This window comes from Arachis ipaensis, chromosome B4 (genome assembly GCF_059453495.1).
Source record: "Arachis ipaensis isolate K30076 ecotype BB chromosome B4, ASM5945349v1, whole genome shotgun sequence".
Taxonomy (NCBI): Eukaryota; Viridiplantae; Streptophyta; class Magnoliopsida; order Fabales; family Fabaceae; genus Arachis; species Arachis ipaensis.
Genome location: NC_142439.1, coordinates 107,747,839 through 107,759,525, shown reverse-complemented (window position 1 = coordinate 107,759,525; position 11,687 = coordinate 107,747,839). Strand labels below are relative to the sequence as shown.

General features: G+C 34.1%; 2 protein-coding genes across 2 annotated transcripts; one reads left to right on the top strand and one right to left on the bottom strand.

Moving 5' to 3' along the window:
* Nucleotides 1-250: 250 nt before the first annotated feature.
* Nucleotides 251-1,524, top strand: LOC107637893 (uncharacterized). Its single transcript, XM_016341150.3, has 2 exons — nt 251-658; nt 748-1,524. Exons 1-2 carry the CDS (start codon nt 308-310, stop codon nt 1,189-1,191), a joined length of 795 nt encoding a protein of 264 aa, XP_016196636.1. The 5' UTR covers nt 251-307; the 3' UTR covers nt 1,192-1,524.
* A 3,907-nt stretch (nt 1,525-5,431) lies between these two features.
* LOC110271137 (protein ADP-ribosyltransferase PARP3-like) lies at nt 5,432-6,695 on the bottom strand. The gene is made up of 4 exons (XM_088483288.1): nt 6,486-6,695; nt 6,312-6,414; nt 6,143-6,225; nt 5,432-5,461 (listed from the first exon to the last, which is right to left on the bottom strand). The coding sequence occupies exons 1-4, from the start codon at nt 6,633-6,635 to the stop codon at nt 5,432-5,434; spliced, it is 366 nt and encodes a 121-aa protein (XP_088339414.1). The 5' UTR covers nt 6,636-6,695.
* Nucleotides 6,696-11,687: the final 4,992 nt, after the last annotated feature.

Genomic DNA, 11,687 nt, shown 5'->3' with positions numbered 1-11,687 from the left:
TTTTAACTTATTATACTAGAAATACAAACATTAAAAAAAATAAAATATTAATCTAGGACTAGGTTAGAAATTAGAATCCCCATGCACAACCAAAATGAAATTTTCTCGACCAAATTAGAATTTCCCAAGATCGTACCAAACTAAAAGGCATTTAGAGCATAAAAGAAAGTATCCTTATCCTTTTTATATTGTACAAAAACATCACCATCATTATTTCAATGGATAATGTAGAGAGAACAAGAGGTTCAAAAGACTTTGCACCCCCATTTCTCCCCATTTCATTTAATTTTCTCTATTTCAACCTGTTATGAATACATACCTTCACGGTAACGAAAGGATGATTGCACTCAAAGCCATTCATCCTTCTTTGAGTCCTACCAATAGCAAGAATGATATCCACTGCACAGGGATCCTCCAAAACAAAAGAAGCTCCATCTTGGGCCGCTGCAAGTCTAACGAGTCTGATTTCCAACCCGGTGATACTCGCCAACAAGAGTTGCTAGCACAAATTGCCATGCTTGAAGCTCAAAAGATCCGCCTAATGGATTATGTAGACGAGCGGTCCGCATATTTGACCCAATTTAGCAAAGAAGCCATAGTTGAGTTTGAGAAAATTGGAGAAGAGGCCCTCAAAGGATTAGATGAAGCTGATGCCAGAGTATGATATTTAGTTAAACCACATAAATCATGCCATAAGAAAAGAACTTTAGTAACTATCCGCTGACACTGTTCTTTTGTGGTTATCAGATAACAGCAAAGATAGAGCGCCAAATGCTGGAATTCGAAGAATCTACAGAACTTACCAGACAAGAGATTTCAAACCGTGAAAACGAGCTCGAGGAGTTTGAAGTTCAAATGGAGGACAACAGAAACGAAGGCTTGTTCTTCAAGAACCTCAGAAAGAAGGCCCCTGTTGATATTGCACAAGCCAAGGTGGAAGCACAAAAGATCAAAGATTTAACCAGAGAAAAAGCTGGTGGCAAAGCCAGGCGGTATGTTTACCTTTTCTTCATTGCCTTGTTGAGCATCGGAATAGTCAAGGCTATTGCTGCTTTATCCTCCACTGATTGGAGAAAGGTTGCAGTTCTTTTTTCTATTCTTGTGGCTTTAACTTCTCAGTTCATCTACGAACAAAACATGTCATTGGAAACTGGGAGAACGAGAAAGACTAACAATGAGGAAAATAACTGAAGTTCAATTTTACTGTGAGGAAAATACCATTGATGCATTGTGTGTGATGCCAATAAACCCAAGTGAGGGCTTACAACTTGGGACTAATAACATCACACGGCTTTGATTTGGCATCAACAATAGCTGATTTCGGTGATACAACTATAATCACCAAACCCAGAGTAACAGACTTACCATGTGATGCTGATGAAGTTCTTTACATAATATATATATATATATATATATATATATATATATATATATATATATATATATATATATATATATATATATCATAGCTTTTGGAATTGTACATTTAGAATCATATAATCAAGAAAGGTTAAATTACACGGTTGATCTCTATATTTTCATTGAAATTATAAATTGGTCCCGACATTTTAAAAGTTTATAATTAAGTCTCTAAACAAAATTAAATTTTGTAATTTAGTCCCCACTATTTAAATAACGTTTAATTTAATAGAATATTTGTCAGCATATTCGCTATTTTAAACATGTGAGTTACACGTGTTTGATAGTAAGGACTAATTTGTAATTTTAGTAAAAGTATAGGAACCAACTGAATAATTTAACCATTTGAAAATGATCAAAAACTCTTTAGACTATCTAAACCCACCCTACTCCTCCCCAACTTTTTCACTCTCACTTTTTTACTTTTTAAAACAACACCCCACCCTCCACCCCACCCCACCATCCACCGTCCTGCGTTCTGCCTTTACATTATCATTGAACCCAACCCTCCACCCCTCCACCATCCACCCGCCACCACCTCAAGCTCCTCCTCCTCCTCTTCATTGATCTGCTGGTTGACCTGCTCCTCCTCCTCGCAGCTCGAACAGCTACAGATGGCTTCGTCAAAAGATATTTGCAGCTTCGCACGCCTCGCCATGGAACAAGAACTCTTCTAAAAAACACATGACATTAGGAATTTTTGTATTTGGTCAGAAACAGAAATTAGTGACAATGGAAAACAGAGAGACATGATCGGAGATGCTACTGTGGAGGGGCTGGAAAATTGCATCGTAGTTGTAATAGTTAACGGTATTTTTGGCCATGAAAACCTTCTTTTGTTCCCTGAGAGAACGTCCACTATCCTTCTCCATCTTTATCATCTCGTCCCTCAAATTCTCTAAAGGATTTAATCCATCTAAGAAACCATCAACGAATTGCTTAGCAACCTGAAGAATACGGCGCCTCACAAGCGGCAACCATGGCACATAGCAGAAGAGGCACGATGAAGACGATGAACTGGGTTGCGATGGTTGTGTTAGGGATGGGTCTTTCTAGGTTGTCCGGTTCACTTTCCAAAATAGCACCCCACCTCAGCGTTTTCTGTCTCTCACCTCGGTTCACCGTCGTCGTGCCAGATCTATGACATCTATGCTCACGAGTCCCTCTCCTCCTCTTGGGTTTTGCTTTTACATTATTAGAAAAAAAATTTAATTTTCTTTGTTTAGCTATTCGGTTATTGAATTATAATATGTTGATTTGTTGTTGTTTTTATATGATTGTGGTAAATTAGGCTACTATTTTTATGTTGATTTGTGGAAGAAACAGAAGAAGGGAGGAGAAGAGGGGAAGAGAAGGGATAATGGCAGAATGGGACGGGGGCGGGCTTTGGCATGGTGCCTCAGGGTGATAATGGAAGAAGAAGAACAGAAACGCTGAAGAGAGAAGTAGGAAGAAAAGGGAGAAAAGGAAGAAGAGGACATTATAGTAAATGTGCGTTTTTTTTTTCTTATGGTAAACGTCATCAAGGACCTAATTACAAAATTATATTTTATACAGGAACCTAATTACAAACTTTTAAAATGTAAAAACTAATTTACAATTTCAAAAAAAATAATCAACGGTGTAATTTAAGCAATATTTTTGTATCTACCTACATCTTAATTCCATTATAACTTGAATAAAGTCCTCTTAATTTTCCATGTATAAGATGTATGATTTAGAGGAAGTGAGACCAATGCGCAAGCTTATAATAATCATCTTACATGAGATTATATGAGAATGAAACAATAAACACAATTCTGGTACGCATTTCATACTTGATCCTTTTTATTTCATAATTGAATTTCGTATGAATATGTTAAAAATGATTATCGAACTCATTTATCGTGTCGTGAATAATTGGTCATATTTGCTTTCTTCTCTTGTGTCATTGGTTGAGTTTTAAATTATTGTATGTTGAATAAAATGAGATGAATTGTTAAGTTTATCATATAGGATTTGGTTTTGTACGAGGATACGCAAAAATCTAAGTGTAAGAAAATAAAACTTAGTGGGTTTTATTGTGAATGATTGAACTAAAATTTTTAGGAATATTTAAATTAAATATAACGTAAAACCAAATCCTTAGACTTGATAATTATTCTCCCCACACAAAACTAAATTTTGCATGTTCGCATACAAAACTAAATTTTGCGTAATAAACTTAAAGAACACAACTCATTTTATTCAACATTCAATAATTTAAAACTCAAAAATTATAATGACACAAGTGACATAAGCAAATATAACCAATTATTCATGACATGATAAATGAGATTTGATAATCATTTCTAACATACTCATATGAGATTGACTGAAATGTATGGATCAAGTATGACATTCTTACCAAAATTGTATTTTGCACTTGAGTCTCACAAAGTGTTTATGATTTTACTCTCATATCATCTCATGTGAAATGCATTATCATAAGCTTGAAATTGGACTTCTTCTAAATTATACATCTTGTATATGCAAAAATTAAGAAGATTTTATTCAAGTTGTAATGGGGATAAAGTATAAGTAGGTAGAAAAATGTTTCGATCAATATGTCTGAACTTTTTCAAGGATAATAATGAATATCCGTGAGGTAGGTATCTCTCCCCATATCCATCACCTTTTAAAAAAATAAACTCTCCATTTCTACCTCATAACTGTCATGGATTTCCATTTAATTATTTTAATAGAGAAGGTAGATACCCTCAAATATCCATAGTTATTATCTTTAAAAAAAATTAACATAAAAAAAATAACATAATCCAATATAATGACATAACACAATTAAAATTCACATGCGTAATAAATAATTAAAATCCAAACATAAAAGGATTAATATAACACACACAGAGAATTTAACAGATCCCTTTGGGGAGGGTACCTATGCCACGTCTCCGTCCCCAACTATTCTCAAGAGCGGGTCTCCATCCCTGTGGGCATTTTTTGTAGATTCTCAGTTAGCCGTTTGTTGCAGGGAATCCCTCACACTTAAATGAGAACATATCCTCATAAACTCCCCACACCTATGCTCAATTTTATATATATATATATATATATATATATATATATATCTCAAAAGCTAAAAAATAGGGAATCATCATTGTATCTTTTCATCACATTTAAGTATATTTGAGCTAAAATAAAAGAACTATTAAGTGGCTCAATGAGATAAACAAAGATAAACATATATACGGTAAGTTATATACATTACTACATACTTAATTTTTTACTAACATTTAAGAAATGTTACTAAATTATATTAAAATATTATTTTTATACATTAATAACATTTTAATAAATATTAAATATACTCTATTCTATGTTACTAAAGAATTTTACTAACATTTTATTAAAGATTTAATAACATTTAATAAAATTGTTACAATAGATCTTCTATAGTAATATTATGAGAAATATTATAATAGACCTTTCTTGGTAACACTTAAATAAATGTTATAATAGATATATTTTATAACACTTAAAAAATATTACAATAAATATTTTATGTAACACTTAGAAAAATGTTACCATAGATATTTTTTGTAACACTTAAAAAATGTTACAAAAGATCTTTAGTAACATTTTTTAGTTATATTATACTATTTTTTATTTTATATTATACACAATATAAATGTACTAAAAATAATTACTACAACATGAAATATTTCATTAAATTCACAAATTCACAAAATAAAATTTTTATAACCTCTTTCATTAATCAATAATCATTGTACAAGTTTGCTTCATCATGCAAATAAAATGAGAAAAGAAAAAGAATACTTATAGCACTTAAACTCTATGAACATTACATATAAAAAAAAAGTGATACAAATATTTTACCAATCACACAAGAGAACAAATATTCAATGCTGACCAATGGTTCCAAACTTTTTTCTAAACTTGAAGGAGCTTCAGCCAAAACACATGGTCTTTAATTTCACCATCACAAAATGCTGGTCTTTTCACTCTACGGTGTCCATCACTGCTCCCTTCTTCTCATACTTGACTCCTACCAAGTAGCATATTCTCACCAATTAATTAAACTGCAAAAGCATTGAAAAAAGGCCATAGCATATACAAATTAAAATATAAAGTTAAAAGAATTAAATCTGGATAAAAGATTACAATAATCCATATTTACAAATGGGTAGCTCACAATAGTGTCATAGAACTTTATCAAGCTCCAGCTTGTATTTTTAATTTTTATAATACAACAACGAGAAAAAACATATGCCAACAAATACATAACTGTTTTTAGACTCTCAATTTTTCTGCTCAAGCTCATAAATTCGAATTTGGAATACTCCAATTCATACATTGATAGGATTCATTTTGAGAACTGCCGAACTGTCAACTAGGATCTGCATGATGGTAGAGTGATGCATCCACAACAAGTAGCGATAATAAGGTAAAGTAAGAGAACAATTAAGTATGTCAATAGCGCCCTATTGAAGACCAAAGACACATACAATCAAGACAAGAATCCCAGGAAAAGGAAAAGGTGCCCTCTACCTTAAGATTTACTGATTTTGGAATCCATATACTTTATAAATTACTATAATAGGAAGCATATGAAAGAAATTAAACTCATAGGAGTTTGAAACTTTTCATCTAAAGAGCTTTTCGAAGGCGCTTTGATTGTTTCCTAAAGTGAAATGCATTGTCTTGCATTGTAGCGGTCTTATCGTACCATGTATCCTGGCACTGGTAGTGAACATATAGCTGGTAAAAACCCCTTGTGCAAGTGCCTCAAAAGATTTGAGCTTTGTGATCCTTGCATCACAGCATAATCACCACATTGAGAAGATAATTATAATTACGCTTTGTTCACCAGAAAGTTGAGATGTCGTGTTTCTTACCACACCATAAAAGAACCTTGTTTGGGAGCTTCACTATGTCTTCATAGGGTGGGCATGCACTCGTTTCCATAGAAAATATGTTCTCAATAGAAATCCCATATTCCTGAGATTCATTACAAGTAAATTAATTACGTCAACACCCAAAAAGATGACATTCTGAATTCCAAATGTTACCATGTCACCAACTTTGACTGGTTCATAAGTTCTCTCTAGATACTTGACAATCATATCATAATCATCGGAATCCTTTTCCAACAGAGAGATTAAGCAACCTAATTTGTTGTAGGTCTCTGACAAGGGATCATCAATGGTAGAGCCACTCATATCTCCTATAAGGTGAGAAGCCACGGTTATGTTCCTGACACCCTCCAGGGCAGCAGCAGCCTAAGAAGATAAGAGTGATTAACACAAGTGAATGATTTGAAGCAAATTACCATTAGGCTTACATGTTCTACAATCTCTTGATAATCTTTGAAAAGGAAAGGCTTAACTGGAGTGCATCATAGTGAACCATCTTTGGCTAATATCTGTCCAGACAGCCTCATCCTTTGGTCTACTCTCCTCCTTCTCCTTCGATGACTTAACCTTCTCTATAAGCTCCAACAGTGCTTCCTCACCTGATGTACCTCTTTTGGTCTCATTTAAAATACTTGACAGAAATAATCAGGGAAAAAAAATATTGCCAAATTGCATACATCTTTTCAAGTGAAGCTGTGTAACCATCCCTATAGGAAGGTTTGGTGAGTCGTAACCCATCTCCATTAGCGCATACCTTTTTTCAATATTCGGTTATTTCTAAATAGCAGCAGTAGAAACTCATAAAAGGCAGTGTTTATATCTCCTGGCTGCATAAAACCTTAACAAAATTGGCAACCATAGGCTCAAGTTTACAGTGTGTCGCTGCTATCCGCAACTGTCGCAGTCCCAGTGCACCGTGCCGGACTTCTACTCCATCATCCTAAGCCACGTTCCATGGAGATTGTTGCATTCTTTTATCTCAAAAGTGGTAGCAATGGCATACCTAATGCTTAGAAGTAGCAGTAGAAACATACCATGTCAATGGGATAGATATGTGCTACAAATAAAAGATATGTATTCACTGCTATCAAAGTGATCATCACAACCAAGCCCTGTTCTTCTATGTTCTGATCTCCCCTAGATAAATAACTCTATTTAGATGATGAAAATAACCATTGGTTGAGTCTCAAGTAATTTGATATGAGTAGCAAATTAAGAGATGAATAAATATAGAAAAGTGAGCACGCCTTAAATGCACAATTTTGGTGAGCAAAGGAAACTTAAAAAGATTATCAATAGAAGATTATGCAAAAACTCAAAAGAACTTTATATAACTTCCATAATTGATTGATTCTGGGAGAAAAGAAACTATCAAATACAAATCACTCTAATTCAAAATTAGTTCTAACTAAATCAATTCTGCAAAAGTACATCCGAATATAGATACAACTAATCTATGTAAGCATTACTATCATGCAACCAATAAATTCTTATAATCTTGATGTAGTAGAAGAGATGCAGTTTTCAAAATCATACTTGTCATAATTTCAAAAATCAAGAATCCAAGTGTCATCTAACTCAAGGCCTCTCTCCAGAATCAAGCAATAGATTGTTAGCATTATTTAAGTAACTAGAGGGAAGATAAAGGGTATGAAGTTTTGAAATCATTATTAAAGAATTAGTGTATAAGAATCTATAACTAAAGCAGCAACTATGTTTTTATAATGCATATAAATACCATAGATCTTTAGGTAAAGAAATTTAAAAATTTGTCTAGTTTAAATGGTTGCTTATAAAGCTATCGCTTACCAAAGGAAGTGGACAAGATCTCCCAGACCCTATTGTTCGTTACCATAGCCTCGTACACTCCCAATGCCTCTAAGTTTGATTCCTTTAGAATAAACAAATTTCTCCCAAATGCATAAAGTTTTTTGAGGCATTTCTTCAAATACCTTAAATGCACTCTCAAAAACTCAAAAAACTTTTATAAATAGGTCTAGTGTGAATGTATGACTTGATATATAAAATTTCTAATCAACCAATGTATCAAGGGGGAAAAAATAGTAGGGAATAATGGTAAAAACGGAAAAAAAATCATTAAAATGTATATGGAAGGATAAGATCACTGCACCTTGTTTTAGTGCAAATGGAAGCTGGAGATAATCAAATGCTTCAAGTATTAGCTCCACATTCTCTAGTAGTACCACTTCTAAATGACAACAAACATTCAACTTTAAAATCAGTCCATAAACAAATTTCAATTAAACATACATACAGATACAAAAATAACACTACAAGAAAAATACCCATTTAGGTACACTTGAAAAGTGTAGCCAAAAGTGAAAAAAAATGATGCCTTAGGCTACGACTACGCTTTCTGGGCTACGACTATGCTTTTTGGGGTGATTCCTATTCGGCCGTTGCCTACTCTCAAAGGCTACGCTTTTCTACACCAAGGGCTACACTTTTGGCGTTTGGAAATAGGGTGCGCTTTTCAAGTGATGCTGTCCAGGACCAAAGGCTACGCTTTTCAGCTTCCATTTTTGCCAGAATAGGCTACGCTTTTCAACACTACTGCATCACCTGTAAAGCGTAGCCACATTGTATACCATGGCTACTTTTTATAAGTGTAGCCTTAGGTCCCTCGTTTTTTTTTTGTATACTATAGCTACTGTATATAAGTGTAGCCTTAGGTCTCGTTTATTTTTTTTTTTTTGTATATTATAACTACGGTATATAAGTGTAGCCTTAGGTCTCATTTTTTTCTGCACATATATATATAATTTTCTAATAATTATTAATACAACATAATAGTTAATAATATGATTACATGTATAATAATTCTATATATATATATATATATATATATATATATATATATATATATATAATTTTCTAATAATTATTAATACAACATAATAGTTAATAATATGATTACATGTACAATAATTCTGCATTTTTATTTAAATGAATTGAATATTATAAAATAAAAATAAATACATAATTATAATAAATAATTTCTTTAAATAATTTCTTTAAATCTGGATATGACTTTGGAGGGGTCCAAGATGTTTTCAAGGGACACCTATCTACCATTCCAATTGTCTCTTCCAAGAATACCACAAGATCATTTGCTCTGACCTCACGGTCAAATCCACCAATGCTAACCTGAGTAACCGCAGTCTCCTTTTCACTTCCTTCAGAATCCATTTCTCAAGATCCTGAAAAATTATAAATCACACAATTTATCAGAAATTCAGAATTCACAAATCAATACTTGGCTGTAGGAAACCTTCAATCCCAACAAATCCCCAAAGCGGAATTCAATAGGTTATAAATAAGCAACAAATTAAACCAGCATTCAAAACAAACACAAGTAGTTCACTCCTCTTATCAATTTCGGCTTAAGTTTATTAAAATATAAAATATATTAAAAATACGAAAAAGGAAAAAAATAGAGAAGATAAGTTCATGTTTTGCTGGCAACCAAACAGACCATATACATACATCAAATGCAAATAACTAAAATACAAAACATATCCAAGCATTTCAAAATGAAAACCATTACACAGAAGAGAAAAAAATAACAGAAGAAAAATCCAAAAAAAAAATGCAACTTGGGACTTGAGAGGCACATTTCAACAAGTAAAAGGTAAAACACAATTTACAAAAAAAATTAACGTGTGAAAGTATAAAAGGAGAAAGCACTGACATCCAAAACGAAAAAGATTGTGTAAGCTACAACTTAGTATGGAAAGCAACAGAACAAGCATCAGTTACATATAGATCTGATCCAAAAATTCTTTGTTTCTCCTTCTTCAGTGAGTTAAATCCTAGAATTCAAGCATCAATTACAAATTAAAGTTAAACCAGCCGCACAAGGAAGCATGGCTTCAACTCTTAACAACACAGAAGCATAGGATTCGATGCAGAGGGAACATGTGTTGCAAAGTAACCCTCTTTGACTCTTTCCCTGTACCCTAATTCTCAATTGCAATTAAAGTAGCGATGCCAAGGCATCTTAGGCTAGTTTCACTAGCCTTTTTTTCTTTGTTTTTAGTAGGTTTTATGCACTTTCTTGAGTTATAAGTAAGCAAATTGGGTAGAAATTCATATATGCCTAGATTCATTCAATCATGATTAATTTGATGCAATTTCATGAGAATTTTGCTATAATTATTTGTGTGCCAAGAATGATGAGAATTCTCATGACTTTAGCAAGGCTTTGATGCATATATTGGTTGATGAAAGGTGAAAGAAAGCATGGAGGAAGGTTGAAGATGGAGCCTAGAAAAGATGGAGAGGAAGCAACGCTGGTGGCCAAGTTAGACCACCAACGTTGGAAGAGAAATAAAGCACTTCTCTGTAAACACTGCTGATGCTCACGTTTGAGGTAGCGTTGGACATCAAACATTACCCCCAACGTGGTGATAAAAACTTCAATTCTGGAGCTAAACGGTTTTTGGGTGACGCGTACGCGTGAAAAAGCAAAAATTCTATATCACGCACAAGCGTGCGTCATGCTCACGCATGGAATGGAAAAATTTGACCATCCACGCGTACGCGTGGGTCACGCGTACGCGTCAAAATCGAACGTTGGAGGTCCAACGTTGCCTCAAACGCTGCCTCCAATGTCCGCGATGCCAAGCCCAGAAATTGGAGTTGAGAATTTTGAATCGACGCGTACGCGTCAGTGAAGCGTACGCATGGATGGAAAAAAGGGCAACGCACGCGTAAGCGTGGAGTACGTGCACGCGGGAAAATGCCAATATTGGAGGGAACGTTGGAGGTCCAACGCTGAGGCCAACGTCCCCTGCTTCATTTTAAAACTGCAAAATGAAAATCTTGCATCCACGCGCACGTGTGAAGCACGCGTACGCGTGGATAAGCATTTTTGACCCTTTTGCGCGGAAACGCAAGGCACGCGTACGCGTGGGTTAGCTGAACGTTGGCCCTCCAACATTGAGTTAAACGCCAATGATAGCAAGCTTTCTGGTTTTTCTGGTTTTGCTCTAAATGGCGTTTGAGTCAACGTTGGTGATGAGCGGATATTTTATACGCTTTTAGGGGGTATTTTCATTATAGTTTTAGTAGGATTTAGCCACTTTTTAGTATAATTTTATTAGTTTTTATTTAAAAATTACATTTCTGGACTTTACTATGAGTTTGTGTATTTTTCTGTGATTTCAGGTATTTTCTGGCTGAAATTGAGGGATTTGAGCTTTAATCTAATTCAGAGGCTGAAAAAGGACTGCAGATGCTATTGGATTCTGACCCTGCTTCACGCGAAATTAATTTTCTCGAGCTACAAAAACTCAATTAGCGCGCTCTCAAATGCGTTGGAAAGTAGACATCCAG

Bases quoted from the DNA above. Each gene is read 5' to 3' on its own strand.
- LOC110271137 (XM_088483288.1), bottom strand. From the start codon at position 6,635: ATGAGTGGCTCTACCATTGATGATCCCTTGTCAGAGACCTACAACAAA. The intron at 6,226-6,311 runs GTAAGAAACACG...CTGTGATGCAAG, and splicing joins CAAGGTTCTTTTATGGTGTG to GATCACAAAGCTCAAATCTT. The intron at 5,462-6,142 runs GTACGATAAGAC...GCTACTTGGTAG, and splicing joins TACCAGTGCCAGGATACATG to GAGTCAAGTATGAGAAGAAG.
- LOC107637893 (XM_016341150.3), top strand. From the start codon at position 308: ATGAATACATACCTTCACGGTAACGAAAGGATGATTGCACTCAAAGCC. The intron at 659-747 runs GTATGATATTTA...TGTGGTTATCAG, and splicing joins TAGATGAAGCTGATGCCAGA to ATAACAGCAAAGATAGAGCG.